The sequence below is a fragment of the Bufo bufo genome, chromosome 3 (assembly GCF_905171765.1).
Source record: "Bufo bufo chromosome 3, aBufBuf1.1, whole genome shotgun sequence".
Lineage (NCBI taxonomy): Eukaryota > Metazoa > Chordata > Amphibia > Anura > Bufonidae > Bufo > Bufo bufo.
Window position 1 is genome coordinate 529,449,082 of NC_053391.1, and position 27,465 is coordinate 529,476,546.

At 42.1% G+C, this 27,465-nt stretch overlaps 1 protein-coding gene across 1 annotated transcript in view; it reads left to right on the plus strand.

Annotated features, from left to right (window-relative positions):
• DIAPH3 (diaphanous related formin 3) overlaps positions 1-27,465 on the plus strand; it is a 754,726-nt gene that overhangs the window by 481,954 nt on the left and 245,307 nt on the right. Inside the window, 1 exon segment of the mRNA XM_040425381.1 lies at positions 17,161-17,325. Within this exon segment, the coding sequence (XP_040281315.1) occupies positions 17,161-17,325 (165 nt within the window).

Sequence of the window (27,465 nt, forward strand, 5' to 3'; positions counted from 1 at the left end):
AATAATCAAGAGAAGACTTCACCAGAGTGAATACAGAGGGTTCACCACAAGATGTAAACCATTGGTGAGCCTTAAAAACAGGAAGGCCAGATTAGAGTTTGCCAAACGACATCTAAAAAAGCCTTCACAGTTCTGGAACAACATCCTATGGACAGATGAGACCAAGATCAACTTGAAGCAGAGTGATAGGAAGAGAAGAGTATGGAGAAGGAAAGGAACTGCTCATAATCCTAAGCATACCACCTCATCAGTGCAGCATGGTGGTGGTAGTGTCATGGCGTGGGCATGTATGGCTGCCAATGGAACTGTTTCTTTTTTATTTATTGATGATGTGACAAAAGCAGCAGGATGAATTCTGAGGTTTTTGCGGGCAATATTATCTGCTCATATTCAGCCAAATGCTTCAGAACTCATTGGACAGTGCAGATGGACAATGACCCAAAGCAAAAGCAACCAATGAGTTTTTTAAGGGAAAGAAGTGGAATGTTATGCAATTGCCAAGTCAATCACCTGATCTGAATCCGATTGAGCATGCATTTCACTTGCTGAAGACAAAACTGAAAGGAAAATGCCCCAAGAACAAGCAGGAACTGAATACAGTTGCAGTAGAGGCCTGGCAGAGCATCATCAGGGATGAAACCCAGCGTCTGGTGATGTCTATGCGTTCCAGACTTCAGGCTGTAATTGACTGCAAAGGATTTGCAACCAAGTATTAAAAAGTGAAAGTTTGATTTATTATTATTATTCTGTGCCATTACTTTTGGTTCCTTAACCAGTGGGAGGCACATATGCAAACTGTTGTAATTTTTACACCGTTCACCTGATTTGGATATAAATACCCTCAAATTAAAGCTGACAGTCTGCAGTTAAAGCACATCGTGTTTGTTTTATTTCAAATCCATTGTGGTGGTGGATAGAGCCAAAAATGTTAGAATTGTATCGATGTTCCCATATTTATGGACCTGACTGTAGATTGTCATCCCTTATGTATCCTCCATGTTTTCTACCTTACCTGTGTTGATGTTTGGTGTGGGTTTATGTTCAGGGTGTGTTGTACGTCTTGTTGTAGCTTTATGTCTAATCTTTTGGTGTTGTACGTCCAGCATGTATGTAAGTTGTTTACCTGTGTGTTGTGCGTCCGGTGAGGGGGCTCCTGGATTCCTCTGAGAGGGAACTGCTTTGACCACCTGCCTGCTTAAGTAAGCTCCAGGGTTCCAGGGAACCACCAGTTAGCAGCAGTTGTTGTTTCATCCAGTTGTTGTGGCAGGTAAGTGCTGTTGTTCCAGTATGTGTTTGCACTGGGTGCTTATCTGCAATTTGGTTTATGCTACTGTCTGCTCCTTTCTTGTTGCTTGGCCTGCTGGAGACTCCGGTTCATCCATGTCGTGGATGAACAGATAGTCTCCTAGCCCTGACATTATTACCAGGGATCTCTAGGGTTAGTAGGGCCCGAGGTTCCGGGTATGAGCCCTCCCACCATTAGGGTTCGCTCATACGGTTAGGTCAGGGCTAGGATTTAGGGATGTGTTAGAAGGTCAACTCCTCCCTTTATTCCTGTTTCCAGACGTAGTGGCATATCCCGCCAACCTACATTGTATGGTGTGGAGTTTCCCCCCACTCCCCACCGTGACAAATAGCCTAGCCTCTACTGGCCAGTAGTGGAGCCGTTTGCTATTCTCCTGCTGGCAGGGCTGTGCACGAGTGGGAGGAGGATTTGAATCTCCTGTGTCCTACTGCAACCTGAGCATCTGATACAGATTACTGCAGGAGGACCGAGGTTAGGTAGGAGGGAACGTATCAGCGACGTATCCCACTATTGTGCTATACGTTACAGCTTTCTTTTAAAGGTATACGTCGGGATTCCTCTTGGCGTATACCTCTGACGGAAAGCTAATAACGTGATTTGAACCCACCCTTAAGGACACTTTTGCATTATATTGAGGTGTATTGTAAGAATTCATTATCTGTAGACGATTCTGCCAAAACAAAATGTTATTAGATGAGTGACACAAGATGACCAGCTTTAAGCCCCAACAGTCACATTAAAATTGGAGGAACCCTCCGAAAAATGTCACACTTTTTTTTTATATAGGGTGGGCCATTTATATGGATACACCTTAATAAAATGGGAATGGTTGGTGATATTAACTTCCTGTTTGTGGCACATTAGTATATGTGAGGGGGAAACTTTTCAAGATGGATGGTGGCCATTTTGAAGTCAGCCATTTTGAATCCAACTTTTGTTTTTTCAATAGGAAGAGTGTCATGTGACACATCAAACATATTGGGAATTTAACAAGAAAAACAATGGTGTTTTTCATTGTTTAAAAAAAAAAAGAGCATGCTGTCTGGTTGATTGATAAGGGAAGGATAGATAACATGCACCAAAGGTAGGGAGATATGGCCTTTATGAATTGAGTTGGGAGTAAATTCAACTGAAACCAGCTTTCAGCCATTATCTCCTGAAGTAGAGAAACTAATGCTGCAACCAGGCCCATATCTCTAGCTGTTACTGAGCCCGCGATATGAAGGGTTAAAGCAGCCCTCGCCCTGCTGCCCGAGCTCTACTCAGATGAAATGTTAGGTCCTTTTCTCAGAGCCCGAACAGAGTTCAGGCAAAACTGTTAGGGGTTAAAAAGAAAAGTTAGAGCTTTCATTTATTTTTTTTATTTTTTTTCAACGCATGTCATCTTGCATCACTAATCATGGGATATCTCTGACTGAATGGAAATGTAAGGGAGGACACATCTGTAGGTGACAGACACAAACAGTGTTAGATTTTTAAGGGATTTTCCTTGACATTTTTTTTACACTGTTAAGATAATGGGGAGTGGCTATGAGACATAATGAAATTCACCAACAACTTATTAAAGCTGTTCACCAGTACATTGTGTACAAAATATTGGTCTAAAGTATATCAATCAAAAGATGAGAGAACATTTATCTAATTTCACAATTTTATGCAGTTTCATAAAGTAAAGAATTTATAAAATGTAAGCTGTGGTTAATTTTAATCTTTATTTTATTTTTATTTGTTTAATACTTTCATAAAAATTATAAATCATTTTGTTAGTACTTTTCTTCTACTTAAACTCATGTCTACAGTGTGTGTCCCTTCTGACCTTGACGGTGTCAGAGTTTGTAGCGACACATAACTAAGAAGAATGGTAACAGCTGACATTTTATTCAAACAATCCCAGGCCAAGCAGAGGATGATGGAATGCAGAGTTCTAAGAAGCTGCTCAATTATTTTTGTTTTCAATTCTGTGCCTACTTTTCACACTCTAACGTCTGTCAGGTGCCCATAACGTCGTTCAGGAATGCGCCATAACTGGCATTCGCAGAACCAGTTGGCAACTGAAGCATTTAACCATGGGTATTTAACAGACCCTATAGAAATCATTGACAGATTTACTTTATACGGCATCTGTCAGCAGTTTTGTGTGGTCAAAAGTTGAAGAGTCACTTTGAAGTGCTCCCTGCATTGATCTGCTTTACTGTCCATCCCCTCTACTCTAAGTTACAGCTGTAGTGGTCTCCTGGTTGTGATCTCCCACTATATTTTTCACCATGGACCAATTGAACTCAATGCGCCTGCAAAAAAATGCAAATGCCACACGGACCGTATCTATATTTTGCAGATCAGCAGTTTACAGACTGCAAAGCGGACATGGTCGTGTGCATGAGACCTATACAGCTAAATAAATTTGGTGCATTTTACTGCAGCACACTTTATATTAATGTCATCCTTAATAAATTCCCACCTTAGTATTAGAACAGCCACACTACAATAATAGTATAGCACAGCAAATGTTCTTCTAGTGTCTTCTACAGCTGTACCTCCTTCCATATGCCTCCATCTTGTTGCTAACTCTTTTCATAGATGACAGCCCAAATAACAAAAAAAAATTATTTTAAAAAAAAAAAAATTTTTTAAGTCTTTAACCTTTGAGATTCATAGAAGCACAAAACAGTAGGATACTTTTTGATCAATACTATTTTTTGATTTGTTTCACGTTGGATGCTCTAATGGAAGATGGTGGATTCTCTCTGCCACTGAACAGATTCAGTTTGAGGCTACTCCTAAAGACCTTACCCTGGTGGCCCAAATCTTCACCCTTTCACTTGTATACAGGTATCTGGACTCCACTGCAGGGGAACCACTAACCCGCTAATTTCTGGAATAGTCTATTTTCAGTGACTGCTAATCCATGGGAATCCAGAGACAGTTGTGCGGAACACCAAGGGATCAGGCAAAAACAGAGTTTTTACAGTCTGGAAAACTGGCAATAGTTTGATGCAGTTGGCCCACGGTCAGCATGAGAGTCAGACAGACCTGGTCAAGCAGCAAAGGGTTATAAACGTTAAACAGGCAGAGGTTGGCCATGGGGGATCAGAAGGTAATATAGTGCACCTTAACAAGGACCTAACTAGCAGAGATGGGTAATGCAGGCAATAAGCAAGCCTCAGCCTGTGTGGAGGTACAGAGCATTGCTATTCTGACGACCGGACTGGCGCGGGGCAGTTGAGAGTTCCAGCAGCAGGGAGATGAAGGTGGACAGTGTAAAGTGCATCTATAAATTGAATGGAAAGAAAGGAATGTGTTGGTGGAGGGCATGCATGCTTGTTGGCCCACTTGTTAAGTCATTTGCTTGTAGTTTGCTGTTTAATCCGGGTTGACTACGTGTTTGCTGCTACTTTGTCTAACAGAAGTTCTATAGTCTTTTTGCCATTTACACTGTTTTGACAGTAGTGACGGTTTCTCAGTATTGAGCCCCCATCGTATTCCACTAAGACTTGAAGCTTCTGTTCTCTGCTACAGTGTGACACATTTCTGTGTAGACAGACAATAACGTAGAAGCTATAGACCTGCATATGGCTTATGTTAATACGGCATGATCTCACTAATTAGAGAAGCACACATTGAGGCAAACAGATTTTCCAGCAAATTAATAAGAAAAAGAGTGTTTGATATAAAGGTTAGATAATCCAGCGCAGCATGGAGAATTCCAGATCTGTCTGTACATTTAATCCTAAATGAGGGGAAGCTGAATGATTTTGCTCTTAAAAGACGGACTGCTCACAAAAAGCCAGCAGGAAATCCGGAATAGGGAAGATGCTCTTTGTGTGAGATACTTTATCAAAAAGTGAAGTATTGTTTAATGGTCAATCTAACATCACATTTCCCAGCTAAATAGCACAAGTTGAAGGACACTAATTACAATCTCTGGTTCCGTGCTGATAGTCTGCATTTTGTATACTTTTACATATGACAATTTCAAACTGAAAAATGGATTTTATGGATTTATTTAAAACAAAGCTGTAGTGAAATGTCTCCAAAAGACCACCTCTTTGTGAGGACCACCTCTTTACCCTGACACGATTCCCAGTGACAGCTTTCATCATACACTATGCATACTCGCCACCTTATTTAGTATTGACTTGTCATGTGTAGTAGCACAAGTCACTTACAGCATATACCCGACGCAGGAGGAGGCATTGTTTTATAGAAAAACAAAAAGACAAGGAATAAAATGTCCTTAAAGCGAACCTTTCACCTGCATTTCACTTAATAAACTATCATCCTCATTGTGTTATCATACAGTCTTGTCCCGCTTTTCTGCCATGTATAGGCATGAAAAAATCGCCTTATAAAGTACTCTTCTCCAGCTCCACAAGTCACGGTAGAAGTCAAGGGGGTAGCCCTTCCCTCACTCCAGGCTGTAACTCCCCTGCCCTAACCCCGCCTCTATGCAGTCTAATTGATACCCAGCTCAGTCCGCGATCCTGTAACTGAGTCGCGCATGCGCCGTCCCCGATGCCTGCCTGTCTTCTCTTCCTCACGCGCGCGCGGGGATGGCGCATGCGCGATTCAGTTACAGGATCGCGCTTGAGTCGCATGCGCCGCCTGTACAAGCGCGGTCCCGGCTACTGAGCCGGGTGTCAATTAGACTGCATAGAGGCGGGGTTAGGGCAGCGGAGTTACAGCCTGGAGTGAGGGAAGGGCTACCCCTTGACTTCTACCGTGACTTGTGGAGCTGGAGAAGAGTACTTTTATAAGGCGATTTTTTCATGCATATACATGGCAGAAAAGCGGGACAAGACTGTGTGCTAACACAATGAGGATGATCTATAAGGTACTTTTGATAGTTTATTAAGTGAAATGCAGGTGAAAGGTTCGCTTTAAATAGAGGAATAAAGAGTACAATGAGTTCATCAGAGTATCCGTACACATGTAGTACTGTATCAAGTGTAGTAGAAAGGGAGACAAGACATTACCATTATTGGTTAGGGAACCCAACTTCAGGACCAGGAGTAGTACCTATAGGAATCAATCCAGATGAGCAAATATTTATCCATTGGCTCAGATATTGAAATCCTGAATTGTATTTTCATATATCAGCATTTTACGGACTCCCTCCTTACTGCCTCTAAAGAAAAGTTGTGATTTCCAGCTGGCTGTGATATGTATTGAAGCTGTATTGGGCAAGGTTATGTTGTGGTTACACCAGCCAGGGAGTTGGAGTACGGTTACAAAGCGACAGTTGTCAGCCAGGATCGCAGGGCATCTTACTGTAGCTGTGATCCCTTAAAAATGAATGGGGTTGCAGTGCGAGTTGCATGTGTACCGCAAACTGCGACCCAGGAATCGCAGAAAAAATGTCAACTCTCCCAGGTATAGTCATAAGTTGGAGCAGATATTTTCACTGTATCACCTAAAACAAAAGAATGATGAAGGATCTCAGCCGTCTGAGGGTAATAGTGAGTGAAGAAAATGCAAGCTCTGGTTCAAATGATAATTCTCCTTAGAGGGTATAGTGTTTTTCTGGATACTGCTCATATTGTAGTAATTGGAAAGAAATCGTAAACTTACCTAATGTACGGTAGTTAAATTTTGCTTAATCCACCAGCTAAAGGAACAAATATTAAAATCTTGTATGAAGGCAGGGTTTCTAAAACTCGGAACCCAATTTGACGGGTGAAATCTAGCACTTTTCCAGAGAGTAAATGACTGATGACTTTATAGGAGACATATGATTTGTTTGTTGGGAGGGCTGGATTATTAGGAATAAATGCAAGAGAGAATTAGGCAACAATTGATAATTTTCAGTGTGGATGCAAAGTGGAGCTTGGGCTGGAGAATTTATTACTGTAAGGCTAGTCTCACACATGCGCTAACGCAGTCTGGCAGACTGTTCTGGCAGAGGAACTGCCTGCCGGGAGTTTTCCGGAAGCGGCCTAGCTGGATGTGTCTGTTCACCACAGAACCCCATTGACTATAATGGAAATCAGCCAGACAAAAACGCTTTCATGCAGCGATTTTTGGCCAGCTGAATCCTGACCTGTATGCTGGGGAGCAGCACTATCCAGCTGCCCGGATCTGCAGAACATATGATTGGATGTAGGCACTATAGAAATAAATGGGTCAATGTGCCACCCACCAAAAATGTCCGGCACATGGATAAAAAAATATGGTCTTTAATAAAGGTATTTTACCTTATTCTTAAGGTTATTCTTTACAATTAATTGACATGATCGGTACCTATAGTTGTCTCCAATATACTGTATTACTCTGTACATCCGAAGGAGTAACAAAATAGAGTGTGGGATATAAGATTACACATACCAATTTTTATGCGATTCAGTCTGGGCTTTATATAGACACGGGTGAAATCTAGCTTCGAAATGGGTCAAAATTAGACTAATGCTTGATCTTAGTCTCTTCTATTGAACCTTGACATTTAATATAGACCGTTCCTACTAATGTTTGTGCACTACTGTTCTAGCGCCTGTTATTGTAACGGGCTTATTGTCTAATGTGTGTGTGTATATGTATATATATATATATATATATATATATATACACTGCTCAAAAAAATAAAGGGAACACTTAAACAACACAATGTAACTCCAAGTCAATCACACTTCTGTGAAATCAAACTGTCCACTTAGGAAGCAACACTGAGTGACAATCAATTTCACATGCTGTTGTGCAAATGGGATAGACAACAGGTGGAAATTATAGGCAATTAGCAAGACACCCCCAATAAAGGAGTGGTTCTGCAGGTGGTGACAACAGACACTTCTCAGTTCCTATGCTTCCTGGCTGATGTTTTGGTCACTTTGAATGCTGGCGGTGCTTTCACTCTAGTGGTAGCATGAGACGGAGTCTACAACCCACACAAGTGGCTCAGGTAGTGCAGCTTATCCAGGATGGCACATCAATGCGAGCTGTGGCAAGAAGGTTTGCTGTGTCTGTCGGAGTAGTGTCCTGAGCATGGAGGCGCTACCAGGAGACAGGCCAGTACATCAGGAGACGTGGAGGAGGCCGTAGGAGGGCAACGACCCAGCAGCAGGACCGCTACCTCCGCCTTTGTGCAAGGAGGAACAGGATGAGCACTGCCAGAGCCCTGCAAAATGACCTCCAGCAGGCCACAAATGTGCATGTGTCTGCTCAAACGGTCAGAAACAGACTCCATGAGGGTGATATGAGGGCCCGACGTCCACAGGTGGGGGTTGTGCTTACAGCCCAACACCGTGCAGGACGTTTGGCATTTGCCAGAGAACACCAAGATTGGCAAATTCGCCACTGGCGCCCTGTGCTCTTCACAGATGAAAGCAGGTTCACACTGAGCACATGTGACAGACGTGACAGAGTCTGGAGACGCCATGGAGAACGTTCTGCTGCCTGCAACATCCTCCAGCATGACCGGTTTGGCATTGGGTCAGTAATGGTGTGGGGCGGCATTTCTTTGGAGGGCCGCACAGCCCTCCATGTGCTCGCCAGAGGTAGCCTGACTGCCATTAGGTACCGAGATGAGATCCTCAGACCCCTTGTGAGACCATATGCTGGTGCGGTTGGCCCTGGGTTTCTCCTAATGCAAGACAATGCTTGACCTCATGTGGCTGAAGTGTGTCAGCAGTTCCTGCAAGACGAAGGCATTGATGCTATGGACTGGCCCGCCCGTTCCCCAGACCTGAATCCAATTGAGCACATCTGGGACATCATGTCTCGCTCTATCCACCAACGTCACATTTCACCACATACTGTCCAGGAGTTGGCAGATGCTTTAGTCCAGGTCTGGGAGGAGATCCCTCAGGAGACCGTCCGCCACCTCATCAGGAGCATGCACAGGCGTTGTAGGGAGGTCATACAGGCACGTGGAGGCCACACACACTACTGAGCCTCATTTTGACTTGTTTTAAGGACATTACATCAAAGTTGGATCAGCCTGTAGTGTGTTTTTCCACTTTAATTTTGAGTGTGACTCCAAATCCAGACCTCCATGGGTTGAAAAATTTGATTTCCATTTTTAATTTGTGTGTGATTTTGTTGTCAGCACATTCAACTATGTAAAGAACAAAGTATTTCAGACGAATATTTAATTAATTTAGATATAGGATGTGTTATTTTTGTGTTCCCTTTTTTTTTTGAGCAGTATATCTTCTTGTTTCCTTGTTCTTCTGCTTTGTCAACTACTGTTGTTTGTAGGTTTTGAATGTTATCTCTGCCAAGTACCCCCTAATACTTATCTCAACTATTATTGGACACTTATTTTCTCTTAGGGAACAAAAGATGGGAAAGTGTTGATATCCACCTTGGAACCATTGCATTATCTATTGTCTGATCTCTACCATAGTTGTGATTAGGAAAGAAACCCTTTTATCCAACATGTAAAGATGGTGGTGATCAATTTCTTGATTATCTTCTCGAAGGTAGAATTGATGACTATAAACCCAACCTAGACATCTTAAGTATTTTTAAGGGATTCTGTAGTCAAGCATCAGATGCTCAATTTTGGCTGCCCTGAGACCATGTAATGTGCCAAATCCTACTGAAAGCAAGAAGCAATATAAAAAAACGCATTTGTCAGGAAACGATGAAAGATTGTCAAACCTACTTGTTAAGATAATAGCAGAGGAGGATATGGAGCAGTTTACAAGGAAAATAAGGTTCAGCCTTTAGTCGACGTCTATTCTTTTCATAAAAAGACATTATTGAACAGAGAGGTCAGAAAAGATTTCTAGTATTACATAACTTAAAGTGTTTAACCTCCAGGTCTGTATGAACGCTAACTATTGTAAATGAACATGCAAGACTGAAATAATTCATAAATCTCCAATTAATATTTTATGGCCCGGAAAAATGCACTAGTAGTTCTAAAAGCACATATTTATTACAAAGAGAATGGGACCTTGTGGTACAGTTCATAAATAACCAAGCAGAATTGCTGCCATTACACTCATTAATAGTCTCATTGGTAGCTTTAAAGGCATGCGTTGTGTAATGCTAATGATGGTTTATGCCATTTGAAGAGTATGTGTAAATCTTTTATTCTGTAGTTCATAACATGGGTTGTCAACGCAGAAGTATCCAGCATTAGGCTCTAAATTATCGAATTTCCTCAATTTACCTCAATTCGTAAGGCTGGATTCAAACGTCTATGTATGCCACAAACACGTGTATGTATGGAATTTCATAGTACGCAGTAATCTCCTGATTGTACTTTTTTTTTTATAGCAGGTATGCATTACAACAGCAGCCCGAACCCAAAAAAAAGTCATAAAACGACTAATTGACCTATAAAGAAGAGTGATTTGAGCTTGGAGAGGAGGAGCAGGGGAGCTTTGTCCATCCCCTATTGTCATTGGTGGATCCTGTGTTATAATTGCTAGGTTTCATTGTACTCCTGCCCTGTGATAATGGGATGACAGACCCATGCATAGAGCACAAGCTAAAATGTAATCTGTGCAAAACCGTAAAGGCCCCATACCTATTATTGTCGGGCGAACAAGTAGGTTTAGCACTGATGACCAACAAACTAATGTGTGTGGGGAGCTCCCAACTCTTCCCCAATGGATTGTATCAGAGTAGAGAAGATTTGAGAGATTTTTTTTTTTCACCCACTCTATTTTGGGAGTTGTCGGCCAGAGGTCCTTTTGGCTAACCGCTATTAAGTGTTTGCGCGCCTTAAGTGTCATCCTCCAATATAAAGGATCTAGGGTTGGGAAAAAAAGGTACTGCTTATTTACATAAACAGCATTATAGGTTGTGTGGTACTGCAGCTTTGTCCTGTCTATCTCCCTGTACACATCCGCACGTGGCTTGCCTGGGCATATGTGTAATCTCAATGTGGAGATTGAAGCAAGCTACCCCTGTAAACAAAAGTATTAGACGTTGATAATCAGCGTGCCACATATAGGGGAGAGTCTCCAAAATTTTCCTTAAGTTCTGCCATAGTTGTGATGATGTGAAAGTATTTTTTATTTCTTATTTTTTTTTAACAGCCATCTCACATCCGTTTTAAGACCAATGGTAGTTTTTGTGGTTAGTCACACGGCACATTCTATCTTGTCTGTTTTTCACTGACTGACAGCACCCATACAATTGAATTGGTCAGTTTTTAACCTCCCTTTCACAGAAATGCATCAGTAAAAAAAGTAAATTTATTTAAAAATGCATGTAGCCTTAATCTAGGCAGAGGCTTATATGTGAAAAATTATATTAATTAATTTCCTGTTCTAGTCCTTCAGGCCTTTTTTGTAAATTAGTTGCTGGTTTGATGGTGTGTTCCCTAAGTTCTCTGGCAGATGTTTCCTACATATACAGTGCCTTGCAAAAGTATTCACCCCCCTTGACTTTTTTCGGATTTTGGTGCCTCACAACCTGGAATTAACATGGATTGTTTGAGGATTTGCATCATTTAATTTACAGAACATGCCCACAACTTTGAAGATGTTTTTTTTATTTTTATTTTTTATTGTGAAGTAAACAACAAATAGAACAAAATAACAGAAAAATGCAATGGGCATAACTATTCACCCCCCTAAAGTCAATACTTTGTAGAGCCACCTTTTGTGGCAATCACAGCTCCAAGTCGCTTTGGATAAGTCTCTATGAGCTTGCCACATCTTACCACTAGGATTTTTGTCATTTCTCCTTGCAAAACTGCTCCAGCTCCTTCAAGTTGGATGGTTTGTGCTTGTGAACAGCAATCTTTAAGTCTGACCACAGATTTTCTATTGGATTGAGATCTGGGCTTTGACTAGGCCATTCCAACACATTTACATGTTTCCCCTTAAACCACTCAAGTGTTGCTTTAGCAGTGTGTTTGGGGTCATTGTCCGGCTGGAAGGTGAACCTCCGTCCTAGCCTCAAATCACACACAGAGTGCTACAGGTTTTGCTCAAGAATATCCCTGTATTTAGCACCATCCATCTTTCCCTCAACTCTGACCAGTTTCCCAGTCCTGGCTGCTGAAAAACATCCCCACAGCATGACGCTGCCTCCACCATGTTTCACTGTGGGGATGGTGTTCTTTGGGTGATGTGTTGGGTTTGCGCCAGACATAGCGTTTTCTTTGATGGCCAAAAAGTTCAATTTTTGTCTCATCAGACCAGAGCACCTTCCTCCATACATTTTGGGAGTCTCCCACATGCCTTTTTCGCAAACTCACAATGTGCCTTTTTGTTTTTTGCTGAAAATAATGGCTTTCTTCTGGCCACTTTGCCATAAAGCCCAACTCTATGAAGTGTACGGCTTATTGTCGTCCTATGTACAGATGCTCCAGTCTCTGCTGTGGAACTCTGCAGCCCCTCTTTGTGCTGCCTCTCTGATTTAATGCCCTCCTTGCCCGCTCCGTGAGTTTTGGTGGGCGGCTGTCTCTTGGCAGGTTTGCTGTTGTGCCATGTTCTTTCCATTTGGTTATTATAGATTTGATGGAGCTCCTGGGGATCATAAAAGATTTGGATATTTTTTTATAACCTAACCCTGACTTAATCAGGTCCATAAATATTGGGACATCAACACAATTCTAAATTTTTTGGCTCTATACACCACCACAATGAATTTAAAATGAAACTAACTAGATGTCCTTTAACTGCAGACCGTCAGCTTTAATTTGAGGGTATTTACATCCAAATCAGGTGAACGGTGTAGGAATTACAACAGTTTTCATATGTGCCTCCCACTTGTTAAGGGACCAACAGTAATGGGACAATTGGCTTCTCAGCTGTTCTATGGCCAGGTGTGTGTTATTCCCTCATTATCCCAATTATGAGCAGATAAAAGGTCCAGAGTTCATTTCAAGTGTGCTATTTGCATTTGGAATCTGTTGTCAACTCTCAAGATGAGATCCAAAGAGCTGTCACTATCAGTGAAGTAAGCCATCATTAGGCTCAAAAAAACAAAACAAAGAGAGAGATAAAAAAAATTAGGCGTGGCCAAAAAAACTGTTTGGAACGTTCTTAAAAAGAAGTTACGCATCGGTGAGCTCAGCAACACCAAATGACCCGGAAGACCACGGAAAACAACTGTGGTGGATGACCAAATAATTATTTCCCTGGTGAATTAAACACCCTTCACAACAGTTGGCCAGATCAAGAGCACTCTCTAGGAGGTAGGTGTATGTGTGTCAAAGTCAACAATCAAGAAAAGACTTCACCAGAGTGAATACAGAGGGTTCACCACAAGATGTAAACTATTGGTGAGCCTCAAAAACAGGAAGGCCAGATTAGAGTTTGCCAAACGACATCTAAAAAAGCCTTCACAGTTCTGGAACAGCATCCTATGGACAGATGAGACCAAGATCAACTTGTACCAGAGTGATGGGAAGAGAAGAATATGGAGAAGGAAAGGAACTGCTAATGATCCTAAGCATACCACCTTATCAGCGAAGCATGGTGGTGGTAGTGTCATGGCGTGGGCATGTATGGCTGCCAATGGAACTGGTTCTCTTGCATTTATTGATGCTGTGACGGATGACAAAACCAGCAGGATGAATTCTGAAGTGTTTCGGGCAATATTATCTGCTCATATTCAGCCAAATGCTTTAGAACTCATTGGACGGCGTTTCATATTGCAAATAGACAATGACCCAAAGCATACTGCAAAAGCAACCAAAGAGTTTTTTTAAGGTAAAGAAGTGAAATGTTATGCAATGGCCAAGTCAATCACCTGACCTGAATCCGATTGACCATGCATTTTACTTGCTGAAGACAAAACTGAAGGGAAAATGCCCCAAGAACAAGCAGGAACTGAAGACAGTTGCAGTAGAGGCCTGGCAGAGCATCACCAGGGATGAAACCCAGCGTCTGGTGATGTCTATGCGTTCCAGACTTCAGGCTGTAATTGACTGCAAAGGATTTGCAACCAAGTATTAAAAACTGAAAGTTTGATTTATGATTATTATTATGTCCCATTGCTTTTGGTCCCTTAACAAGTGGGAGGCACATATGCAAACTGTTGTAATTCCTACACCGTTCACTTGATTTGGATGTAAATACCCTCAAATTAAAGCTGACAGTCTGCAGTTAAAGCACATCTTGTTTGTTTCATTTCAAATCCATTGTGGTGGTGTATAGAGCCAGAAATGTTAGAATTGTGTTGATGTCCCAATATTTATGGACCTGACTGTATGCTTCTCAACAACATTGTCCCTTACTTGTCCAGAGAGTTCCTTGGTCTTCATGGCAGTATTTGGTTAGTGATTCCTCTTGCTTAGGTTTTGCAGCCTCTGGGGCCTTTCAGTAAAGGTGTGTATATGTAATGACAGAATATTTGACACTTAGATTGCACACAGGTGGACATCATTTCACTAATTATGTGACTTCTGAAGGTAATTGGTTGCACCAGAGCTTTTTAAGGGCTTCCTAACAAAGGGGATGAATACATACGCACATGCCAATTTTCTGTTTTCTAGTTCTAAACAATACTTTTATTTATATATTTTTCTCATTTCACTTCACCAACTTAGACTATTGTGTTCTGATCCATCACATAAAATTCTGATTAACAAAACATTGAACTTAAGGCTGTAATGTAACTAAATACGAAAAAAGTCAAGGAGGGCGAATACTTTTGCAAGGCACTGTATGCAGTATTCAGCTTATTATTACCTTACTAGTCAGTTTTATGTGTATTCTTTCCTATGTGGCCAGCATTTTCTGTAATGGCTAAAATATAAAGAAAAGCATGAACCAGTCAGGATGCCTCTTACCATAGCTGTCATGTTGTGTGGGAAACCGATGCTGCGGGGCTATTTGTAGAAGAGATTGATTCCTTTCAGTTCTGATCATTGAAATCATGGCTTACTATTAATACTGAAACAGTCTTGATATTCTTAGCTCATCAGCACCTGACAGAAAACTTGTGAGTGATGGTATTTTTTGCAGTTCGGCTCCGCAGCATGACAGCTCAATAATACAGTGCTTATTACAAACATGACAGCTAATGTACCTGCTGGTTTAATTTTTATTGTATTAGATGCAAAGACCAGTAGTATCTTGAGATGTGATTTGTTACTATTCATGATGACATGCAATTCTTAACTTAAAATGTAAGGTAATATAAGTTTTAAAAGATTTAGTTGTACAAAGTTTTGTGGGACGCACAGCTTCTGACTGGTTTACATCCTACAAATGGCACAGATGACTGTGTTTACCACTGTAAATGCTTTTCCTGAAAACCTGCCCATAAATACAGATCCCTTAAGAGCTTTGTAATTGCCAATCCCAAATTAATGTTAATGGCACCTTTTCATGGGTGAGATTTATGTGGCAGCAAGTGACCAGTTAGTTCTTGAAGTTGATGTGTTAGAAAAAGTAAAAGAAAATGTGTAAGGAACTGAGCAGCCTTGATGAGAGCCAAATTGTGATGGCGAGACAAATTGGTTAGAGCACCTCCTAATGACCAAGTCTTCGATTTTTATTTTTTTCCCCAGTATGCAGTGGTTAGTACCCACTAAACGTGGGCCAACAGAGGACAACTGATAAGTTGGCAACGCGGTCCCTGATGATTAATGCTTATTGATGCATGTGTGGAGCAAGAAAAAGTTCACCTAGTCCATTCCCAAGGAAGAAAAAGTTAATGCTAGCTCATAAAAAGGTGCTAGAACACAATGCTTCTCAGTTTGCTGTATATTTTGCTGATTAGCTGCAGACCCGTTGAGTTCCCATGCTGGACCCAGTCCACCTCCAGAAGTATCTACGGTGGTATTTAGCATCAGAACTGGACGATAGAGCAAAGGTAGAAGGTGGCCAGATCTGATCATTCACACCGTCTTTGACATCATGTGGACAGAAGTGATGTCATCAGCATGCACTGATGAAAGAAACAAACCCGCAGAGGCAGTGTAATGTTTTGGGGCTATGTTCTAATAGCATTCTTGTGCTCTTACATGTCAGCCAAATGCTCATTCATCCTATGGCCGTCTCTTCTGATCAAGCATGCATATTTTATGAATGGAGAGAGTGGAGCAGCTTATCTCCCCATTAACAAAATGATTGAGCAATTGAATCCAATGTACCTGATGCTTATCAAAGTAATTCTGTCCATACACATTAGATGAGTATCTTCTGATCCTGACGATTTTCAGTTGAGCCGACCATCTAAAGGTCTCCTCAGTCTCCCTGACTGCTGAAGTTGGGAGGCCACCATACTCATTAGACGGTTGTCCAAACTGACAATCAGCATGTTCAGTCTATACACATCTGATGTGTTTGCCCAACTCTGATACGTACCACCTGCAGACCAAGAACATCACTTCATTCAATAACATTCCCTAACATCATTGGCCTTTTTCAGTGCTAATCAAAAAAATGTTCAGAAATGGCTTGAAGAACGTGACAAAGAGTTCAAGGTGTGTGTATATATATATATATATATACAGAAAATGGCAGGGTAGCACTCCTTGCTTCAAGTAATTCAAGTGCCAGCGTTTCCCCCTTGGTCCTGGGGTCCAAACACAATCCAAAATAATATAACGCAGCACTCCTTGAGTAAAAAGTAAAAAAATTGATATTTATTCAACACATGTTGATACAGGCAACGTTTCAGCTCTCTCACAGAGCCATTATCAAACCAAGTCTTGAGGCTTGATAATGGCTCTGTGAGAGAGCTGAAACGTTGCCTGTATCAACATGTGTTGAATAAATATATATTTTTTTACTTTTTACTCAAGGAGTGCTGGGTTACATTTATTTGGATTATATATATATATATAATATATATATATATATATATATATATAGTAGTCTATCAATAAGCTGCTAAATACTGTACAGCTTGGTTGTATGTAGTTCATTGAACTGATTATATGGCTTGTTAGTTCTACATATGTGTTTTTTATTCTGTTAGTATCTGCCTTAACAGCATTTCACAGTTTTGCTGTATGCGCAAGAGAGCAATTTAAAAAGCTGTCACGAATGTATGAAAACATGGAGAAGCTCTATCAAAGTGTCATGGAATTTTACGTTCTGGATGCAAAGAAGGTTTCTGTGGAGGAATTCTTTACGGATCTGAATAACTTCAGGACCATGTTTGTGGTATGTAGTTTTGTGCTTTTTGTAGTTTTTAATTAATTTTCCAGTGACATTTCAGTAAGGCAATACAAACAACCCTGCAACAGCATCAAGGCTGCCATGTGTCTTACTAATGTAAAAATGAATTATCTTCTATACACAAAAATAGAAAACTGACATAAACCAGCAAAAAACCTAAAAGGCATTGTAGCATTTCAGCCCACTAGTGGGATGGGGCCTTATATAAGAACTGACATAATAGAGTCATGTCCAACATGCTAAAGCCTAAGCTACTCACTAATAACCACTGTATAATTAGGGAAACACAGGCATATGTCAGTTTAAGCAAATTGCGTTTATTCATCATTTCATGAATGTTCAGCAATTTGCTAATATACTTTGGGGGTCATTTATGAAAAAAATATACACCTTATGTTGGCGTATTTAAAGGTGCTTTGCGGCAAAATGTGTGCCTTTTTCCCCATGTACACCACTTACGCTTCTTTTCTCAAATTCCCGGAAAAGGGGGTGGGGAAGAGGGCAGACCCATCTCATTCATCATTTTCTACTGCTGTTTTTGGCATAGATTTAATCTTGTTTAACGGCCGCCGGATCATGAACCTACATTATGTAGAGGTCGGCACTTCTACATAACTTAGGTGTGTCAAGCTGTACCGGACAGGGATCGGCGTCTAAATCATCTATTGCGTAAAAAGTCCTCAAGATCTCTGCTTACTGTAATTGAGAATTTTCGTAGTTTACTTCCAAATGACAAATATCTGTCCTGGTCATATAACGGACACTCAGATATGGTACATGTGTCACTGCACGTCATATAATTTGCTGTGCATTTGTGTGTCATCAGGATTTCTGGAGGTGAACAATGATGGTTACCATCCAGTGAATGCAAGCAGAGATCTTGACAACTGTAAGCAATTAAAGCACTAATGTGGGGACTTTGTCCTTGGGTTTTTGCCAGTATTTTGGAGCAAAAAAAAAGTGGCACATTTTGGTGGATATTTGTCCAAAAATTTACAACTTTTCTCTCCTGCCACTTTTGACAAAGGGGCAGGGATAGGACATTTTGGTAAAGCTTTAAGATCATGTAAATTGTAGCACAAACCTAGGCCAACTCATTGCAGGCATTGACTATATGTTCCCTCTTTAGAACAGTCCAAGAAGCTCCAAATTTATTAGGCGTGTGCCTATTAACACGTTTGGTGTATTTCACTAGGACAAACAGTTTAAGGTCTCATGAACACAAACGTATTTTCTTCCCACGTCCGTTCCATTTTTTATTTTATTTTTGCGAACCGTATGCAGAACCATTCATTTCAATAGGTCTGCAAAAAAGCAGAAGGGACCAGCTGTTCTGTTCCACAAAATATGGAATGCGCACAGACGTCATCCGTATTTTTTGTGGGTCCGTGTTTTGCGGACAGCAAAATACATATGGTCGTGTGCATGAGCCTTAAGGCTGGTTTATGAAATGCCAGTGTTAGGGTACGGCAAGTTGGTGTAAATGCTGTGGGTTATCCACACTGGCATTTTTGTTTGAAAAACGTACATAATTTACAGTACAAGCAAAGTAGATGAGATTTTAGAAATGTGGAGAAAACCTGCAGTGTAAACTGACTTGCGCTGTGAGGATTCAGTTCGCACCATGTCAGTTTATGCTGTGGGTTCTACCTGCGGCCTTCAGCCATTGTAATACAATGTATGAACGTAGCAGAACACCATGACCACAGAAATCCCACTGCAAAAACAACCTATTTACCTATTTCCAGGAAGTTCTCCCTGACAGCACATGGGAGGATGTCCATCCCCATCTCTGTAGGGACAGCAAGTGAGACAAGTTTAAAAGCCCCCCCCCCCCCCCCCCCCCATTCACTAGTGTCTTCCTGTCTCTACAGCGATGGGGAGTGAGCTCCCATGCAGGGGTTCTCTAGCACACCTCATCTTACCTTTTTGGGCCACGGTAGATAAGCGGCTGAGGCCGCCTACCCTCCGGGGGCTCTCTGCTCAGCGGACGCCTTCTCCTCCTTAGCCCAGGTGACTGTACACGTGACGGCAGCGCCTGATGTCACTTGCGACGTCGTTTTCTTCACTTCCAGTAAGCGCCAAGATGGCCGTGCCCAGCTAGTACGCTGGAGACTAGAGTTGAGCGGACACCTGGATGTTCGGGTTTCACTGGTTCGGCTGAACTTTACAAAAAAGTTTGAGTTCTGGACCTGAACTTGACCCCGAACCTGAACCCCATTGAAGTCAATGGGGACTCGAACTTTTGAGCACTAAAATGGCTGTAAAAATGTCATGAAGAGGGCTGCAAATGGCATCAAAATGTGGTTAAGAGCATGGCAAGTGCTCTGCAAACAAATGTGGATAGGGAAATGACTTCAAATAACAAAATATGTAAAAATTAAAAAATAATAATCTGGATCTTGGAGGACAAGGTCCATATGGAGTAGGAGGTTGAGGAGCCAGTGGAAAAGGGGGTGGAGGAGGTAGCCAACACTGGTTTTTTGTTTACATTTTTTTGTTTTTTGTTTAAAATATGGTACACCCCAAAACATTGGGAAATATAACCTGTTATAACCCCTTCCAGCTGTGCTAAACACACGTTCAGACAATACACTGGCTGCAGGGCAGGCCAGCACCTCCAAGGGGTAAAGGGCAAGCTCAGGCCATGTGCTCAATCTGTAGACCGCAAAAAAATAAGTACTATTACAGGCAAGGATAGGACAGTTCTATTATGGGCTGAACGTTCCATTCTGCAAAATATGAAGTGCACACTGCGGTCCGCAAAACACGTAACAGTCGTGTGCAGGAGTTGTTTTCCACATAAACTTACCGGTAAGCATAAAATCCGCAACAAAAGCAGCACAAATAACACACCAAAACGGTAATAAATAGTGCAGATTTATGTCTTTCTTTTTATGCAATTTTGGTGCAGGTTTCATTAGAATTTTCTGCACCGTGTGCCGGTACCCTAAAAACGTCAGCTCCAAGTATGAGCTGAAGGCTTCTGGGAAATATAAAAAATGCAGGACACACAAGCGTTTTCTCTGCCTGCAGTTTTGTTCATTTTTTTTTGTCTTTCTCCCATTTCAAAAATGCAGCTGTGGTGTTTATTCAGGTTTTTTTGTATCTCTTTCGCATTAGGTAAAAAAAAAAAAGCTGAAATGCAGTTCACACCCACAAAACTGCAGCAAAAAATGCAGGTCAACAGAGCAAGCATTTAGGCAACAGCTATTGAAGGTGTATGTTGTGCCATATAAACTCTGCTACATCTCCAATATGTGAATGAAAGTAAATATCGTCTGGTAATGTGCACAGATCCGGTTTTAATGCTGCTATAAAGTGCTGGTATTACCCCTGTATAGCAGTACAGAGCCATGCTGAGACATCTCCCATAGTCACAAAATCGCAGTACAGACAATAACACCGGAAACATAAGCAGTCTGCTGGTTTTAACACACTAAATATATATGTAAATGAAGCCATGCTAAATCCATTAGAACGTTATTGTGAGCCGCCCAAAGCTTAACTGGAAGTCTGAGTCTGGGAATTTAGCAAGGTTTCATGTTTCAACTTTGGAATAAATTGCATTAAAAACCATTACCGGGGAAGTCATATAATATGCTTTACCGGTGACAAAATATGGCTTTATCAATAGTCATCCTGCTCTTTCTTCTGCTGATAAGGTTTTATATAAAGGGGGGCTCATGAAGTCAGTATTATTACCTTGGTGGCCACAAAGTGTAAAAATAATTTACAATTAGCAGATCCGTTCGGAAGATGTGAAGCGCGCACCGGAAATATATGATTGTGCTTTCGGGCATATCGGGATCCATCTGGAGTTTGGGAAAGCGTTATTTACGATCCATATTATTTTACCGTCTCGGTCTATAGCTGTGAGCACACTGTTTTTCCCCTTTACGTACAGAGTCATAGTCTGGCTTTATAAAAATAAAAAAAAGCAGGGTTGTCAAAAAGAAGTATTTCTGCCCCGTCAATAATATAAGTGGACCTCCGCCATTCTTTACAAATACTAGCCGTCCCACTTTCACCTTTAATCAGCTATTTAATATAATTTTGGGCCATACATAATTTCCCGAGAAGAATATAATACAGCCACACGGCTGGAGTTCATAGAGCTCAGTGTGCATGGTAGAATTATGGAAGAAAGAATTCACAAGCAACAATGCTGAATGCACCATCAAGTTACAAAGACACAGGAGGACTCGGGATTAAGTACTAGAGCTGCCTATAAATGGAACATAATGACAGATATTTAAACATGTTCTTCTATATGTATCATTGTTGTACCTTTGTGCTGTATTTTATGTTGGTGGCCACGTTTTATTTAAATTATATTGTGCACGCTATTTGTGCATGTATACACCGTACTCCATAGAAAATGCCTGGATCTTCCATAATTGATTACAAGGTGCTGTATAGACAGTATATGACATATTCTGTTTGCTGAAGAACATTTAGGGGACCACAGCCTCCTGAACCTGGGCATGTTTGTGTCCTCTCAGAAGACAACTGCACCCGTCTAATGCAGGGGAATAAGGCTCTCTTCTCTTCTTAGTGCCTGGTATTACTATGGAGGGCAGTGTTGGGCTGCCACTTTGTGGTTGGTACTTAAAGAAGATTGCGCTTTGTGGCTAGCTGTGATGGGGGCAGCAGATGGCCTGAAGGTGTCATGACAGATCTGTGAAGATGTTTTTGAATGCTATTCTCAATTTGGTGCCCTTCTTTGTTAAACCAGGCACAATGTCTTGTAGGGTTAGCCCAGCTGAATGTAATGATTCCTTTCACTCTTTGTGAGCTATTGCTTCATTTTGGGATAAATGTACTTTTAATCCATATGTAAGTGAGCGGTTAAAGGAAGCTTGTCACATGGAACTTGGTGTCTGAGCTGCAGGTTACAGAGTCGGAGAAGCTGAGCTGATTGATATGTAGTTTTGTGGGAAAAGAGTCAGTAGAACCTAAATTTTATTCATTTATTTCCCTGCTCCTTCTGGGCTTTGAAGTCAAGGAGGCGGTCTTATCAGTGATTGACAGCCTTCCCTCTGACTGTGTATACAGAGATAGCGGTCAGTCACTGATGGGACCGCCTCCTGGACTTAAAAGCCCAGAATGAACAGGAATATAAATGAATAAAATACAAAGTTATACAGAATCTTGTCACATTAAACTATACATCAATCAGCTCGGCTCCTCCTGTTGTATAATATGCTGTCTGTACTGTATTTTGCATTTTCATGGTCACAGTTTCCCTTTAAGTGCTCTGAGGGCAGGCCCAACCACACTGTGGACCGTTGCTCCCTCTGCTGACAGCCCCTCCCACTCCTGGATTGACAGAGACAGATGAGAGGACTATGCCGGAACCTGGCCCTGTCAACTAAGGCGTGGGAAGGCCATGGCATCCACAGTGGTGCATGACACAATGATTCAAAGGGTACCAGATAGCGAATACCAGCTAAGCATGCCTCCTCAGATCTGTCATAAGAGTGCTCCCAGCTAAATTAGTGCCAGGCAGAGTGCCCCCCATGACAGCTAGCCATAAAGAGCTCTGTTCTATAAATGCCAACGACAGTGGCAGCAAAACAGTGCCAAGAATGTAGCAACTGATTGCAAAGTGAAAAGTAGATCTACAAGATGTTGTGCCTGCTTTAACAGTACATTTCCTGGTAACAGGCTCCCTTTAAAGGGGCGTTCCTTTTTGAGATATTGTATAAGAAACATGCTTGCCAAAAAGAGGCTTGCCTAAGGCCCCTTTCAGACGAGCGAGCGTCTCGCTGTGGACTCACAGCAAAGCACCCGGCCTGAACTTCCAGCACCGCCGGGGTCACATAGCATTATATTGATTTATGATGCTAGTAACCCTTAAAGTTCTGAAATGTATTAGATGACACTGACATAATGCTGTCCTTGTTATCCAATACATTCCAGAACTGCAAGGGTTACATAGCATCATAAATCAATATAATGCTATGTGACCCCGGCGGTGCTGGAAGTCAGTCTGGGTGCCTCACACTTGCTCATCTGAAAGGGGCCTAAAGGAGAGATGTCCAGTGTCCTGCAAGCAAAATTCCAGGTGAAAATCACGTGTGGGGATAAGGTTTGCACATTTTCTGTTTGAAGACACTGGACAGCTCTCCTTTATTGCAGCTTCGAAATGGAATGCATACTTATCATATACATTTATTGTTGTGCCAACGCCTGCTGTGTGTCTGCGAGGAGATGGACTTTCTGCTTCTCCTCTTCCATTTCTAAGACCCCTAAATACCTGTAGAAAGGAGTCTCTTGAACCAATCTTCGGCACTCTAGAGATAAGGGAGTTGTTGAATACTTGGGTCCGCATTCAATCCGCATTACGCACAAGGATAAGGCTGTTCTATTAGGGGCAGGACATTCCTTTCCGCGGAATGCACACGACTGGTATCCGTGGCAAAACGGCCAACAGTCGTGTCCCTAAGTCTAAGAGAGTAACATGGAGACCCCATGAACACACATGTGGTCAGTTACATGTGTACATATGACTGAATTTAAAAAGCTGGCATTGAACTCTATGGGAACTGCAATAATCTATGCAGTGAACTCCCATAGTGGTGGTAAGGGGGGGGGGGGGGGGCAATGCAGTGCTGGCCCCTTCCCACCACAGGCCCCAGAGTAGTCGTGTTGTTGACCTCAGTGGTATCTATTCCATTGGTACTGTCACAAAACAGTGTATTAGGGACACCTATCGGTTATTACACAGAACACCTAAAACTAGAAATGAGTGCTAAAAGTAGTATAGTGTCCTCACTGTTTGTCAGTCTGCAGCACTTTATGCATGGTCCTGATAGTCTAGTAGAAGTCCTGCAGAGAACACAGGGGGTTAATCATCCGGAGACTGACTAAGGGGTGCGGTCTAATGATCCATTTTTTTTTGTATAGGCTTTATTTTCAGACTTTAAAGACAATAAAAAAACAACATAAAAGATAGGTACAGTCGTTGACATTCAAATGGCAGTCAAATGTAGGGTTACATATAAATTGCGTATCAATTCGAAGCAACGCACCTCCAGTTTCAGCCCATAACCCTTCCGTTTCTAGTTATGAAGGCCATTTATCTGCGATTGTCTAACATTCACACACAGCACACATACGGGCAGCGACCCACAGATGTCCGAGTCATTATTATTAACTACCCCAACATTTAGTTGGCACTCAACCAGAGACCCCAAATCATGTCAAATCGATCCGGTGTAGCCCTGGCTGGAAAGTTTAGTTTGTACATTGGTAATGCCACATTAATGAGCTGAATCCAGTGGGGTATGGAAGGACTCTTCGGTGGCTTCCAATTTATAAGAATGAACTTCCTAGCATAAAACAGTAATAACCTATAGAGAATTCTATTGTACTTCGGAGGAATAATTTCATTAACGAGGCCCAGTAGACTAACTTCTTGGGACATAACTGCAGGAGACCCAGTCTATAACTTAGATAGATGTGAACTTCCATCCAGAAGTCTGCAATAACCGGACATTCCCAAATCGTGTGCATCAACGTCCCCCTGCCCCCACAACATCTGGTACATTCATCTGACGACAGTTTATGCATGCGTGCTAGGCATACAGGGGTTAAATACACTCTGTGTATCCACCTAGCCTGGATCAGTTGATCCCTTGCACAAATCACCGTAGACCTCCAAGAGGAATCCATATCTTTTTCATGTTGCGAGTCTAAGATCTGGATATCACATTTCCACTTGTTAAAAGCCTTGGTTATGGGGGAAGGTTGGTAGGATAGTAACATCCCATAAAAGGAGGAGACCATTCTACTAGGGTCTGTGCATCTGGCGATTTGTTCCACTTCCCCATATTCCAGCTGTAGAGAATTGTGTTACACATGCATACCTCAATTGGAAAACCCTAAAGAGGGATGAGCGTGGCAGGTTATATTCAGTTTGCAGAGTGGAGAAGGTCGTAAAAGTCTCCTCCTCACACAATTGGGTGAGGTATTGAATTCCATGCGTTAACCACCCCTGCCATAATGAAAGTGAAATGTCTCACCTGATTTTTACCCGCTCTATACACCAGATTCGCCAATGCCTCATATGATCCTACCAGAGTTGCCTCCAATACCACTGCAGGATTATTTGCGTCTGCTCTAATCCACCATGATGCGTAGGTCAGTTGTGTGGCTATATAATATAGGTACATGTTAGGGGGAGCTAAACCACCCATCCCACAGGGGGGCCTGTAAAGTCTCCCTGGCAATGCGGGGCACCGATTGGCGCCACAAGAAGGGGGTGGGGGGTTGGTATGCGATTAAGTGCTTGAAAGTGAGCGTTCGGCAGCACCACTTGGGCCGCCCTATAGAGATAGAGGAGCTTAGGGAGTATGACTATCTTGGAAACATTTATGCATTCTTTGAGGGACAAGGGTAAATTTTCCCAGGCCTTTAGCTTTTGTGAGAAATAGACCATAACCTAGCCCAGATTAAGTGTAGAGAACTGGGTGACATCTTTATGAATAACCACCCCCAGGTACGTAAATATATCTACAATTTGCAGGGACAAGCAAGTGGAGACAGAGTGTGCGCTGACATCACCCACCAGGTACAATGCTGATTTACCCCAATTGACCCTTAACCCCAAGTATGAACCATATTCGTTGACCACCCCAAGTATCCAGAGAGGGGCCCACATCTCCCAGAAATATTAACATGTCATCTGCATTTCTCAGAAAGGCCAGCAATGTCGCAACCTTGTATTCTAGTACTTCCAGTAATGCGAGCAGATAATGTCTCCATTACCAGGACAAATAGAAGGGGTGACAGTGGGAACCCTTGCCTAGTACCCCATCCCAGTGAGAAAGATTTGGACAATTCTATATTCACTCTCACCCGGGCTGTCGGTTGTAGATAAAGTAGGTGTAACCATGTGAGGAAGTTTTGGAGTCTACTCACTTTCTTTAGTACTTCCCACATAAAAGTAGTGAGGCAATAGCTCTGTTACCCACATTATCATGGGAAACCTGTAGATTAGGGAAAAGGCACCTTAGGTTTATATCAGTGGTTTCCCCCTGCATAAAGCCAGATTGTTCGGTACCAAAGATAGATAGAATGACTGATGACAAACTGAGTGCCAAGACCTTGGCTAGTAGCTTAGCATCTGAGTTAATCAATGAAATGGGACGATAAGAGCTACATTGGTCCGGTGGCTTCCCGCCTTTGTGGATCACAGCTATAGTGGCTTCATAGAAAGACGCAGGCAGAGACCAACACATATGCAAATAGCTTGCACAGCCTTTGACTAACTTCCTCCAACTGAAAATTGTACCACTCAACCGGAAAGCCATCCGGACCATGGGTCTTCCCCCTCACCATTGAACGAATAGAAGTTTGGATTTCAATTGGAGTAATGGGGGCTTTTAAAACCTGTCCTTCTGACTGAGTTAAAGAGGGAGTTAAAGGGAATATTTTCTAAGAAGCTACGTAGTTCCCCCAACGGTTGCAACATCTTAGAGGAGTAAAGAACTGAGTAGTAGTTCACAAATTGCTCACATGTAGCCTCTGGCGTAGTGACCAGCTCTCCCAACTCATTCCTGATTGCTGCTACTACTGTCTGTGGGGTCTCTGTTCTTGCCAGATAAGCCAAAATCTTGCCACTTTTGTCGCCCTCTGAAAAGATCGACTGCTTCTGCGCTAACAGTCATTTCTGCGTGTATTCTGTTAAATGCAAGGTATTCAACCTCTGAACTGAGGTCCATGCTGTCTCATGTTCCATTGTAGGATCTGCAAAAAAAGCCCACTTCCGCAATTGCCAGCCTCTCTTCCAGATTTGTATGTGTGGAGAGTAGTTCAGCCCTATGTGTTTCTATTGCTGCTATCAGAACTCCCCTCATAACTGCCTTGCACATGTCCCATTCTATTAACGGATTAGAGGAGCCAGTGTTGATTTCTCAAAATTCCGACAGCCCTTCCTTGCCTAGTGGTTGGGTAGGAGTAATCTGGAGCGGGGCATGGTCAGAGATACCTCGAGGTAAGTATTCAGCAGCTTTCACCAATGCTAGTCCAGCCTGGTTGGCAAATGCCAGATCTATACGAGATAATGAATGAAGGGAGGATGAGTGAGATTTCCGTGATACGATGTGCCTGTGCCCA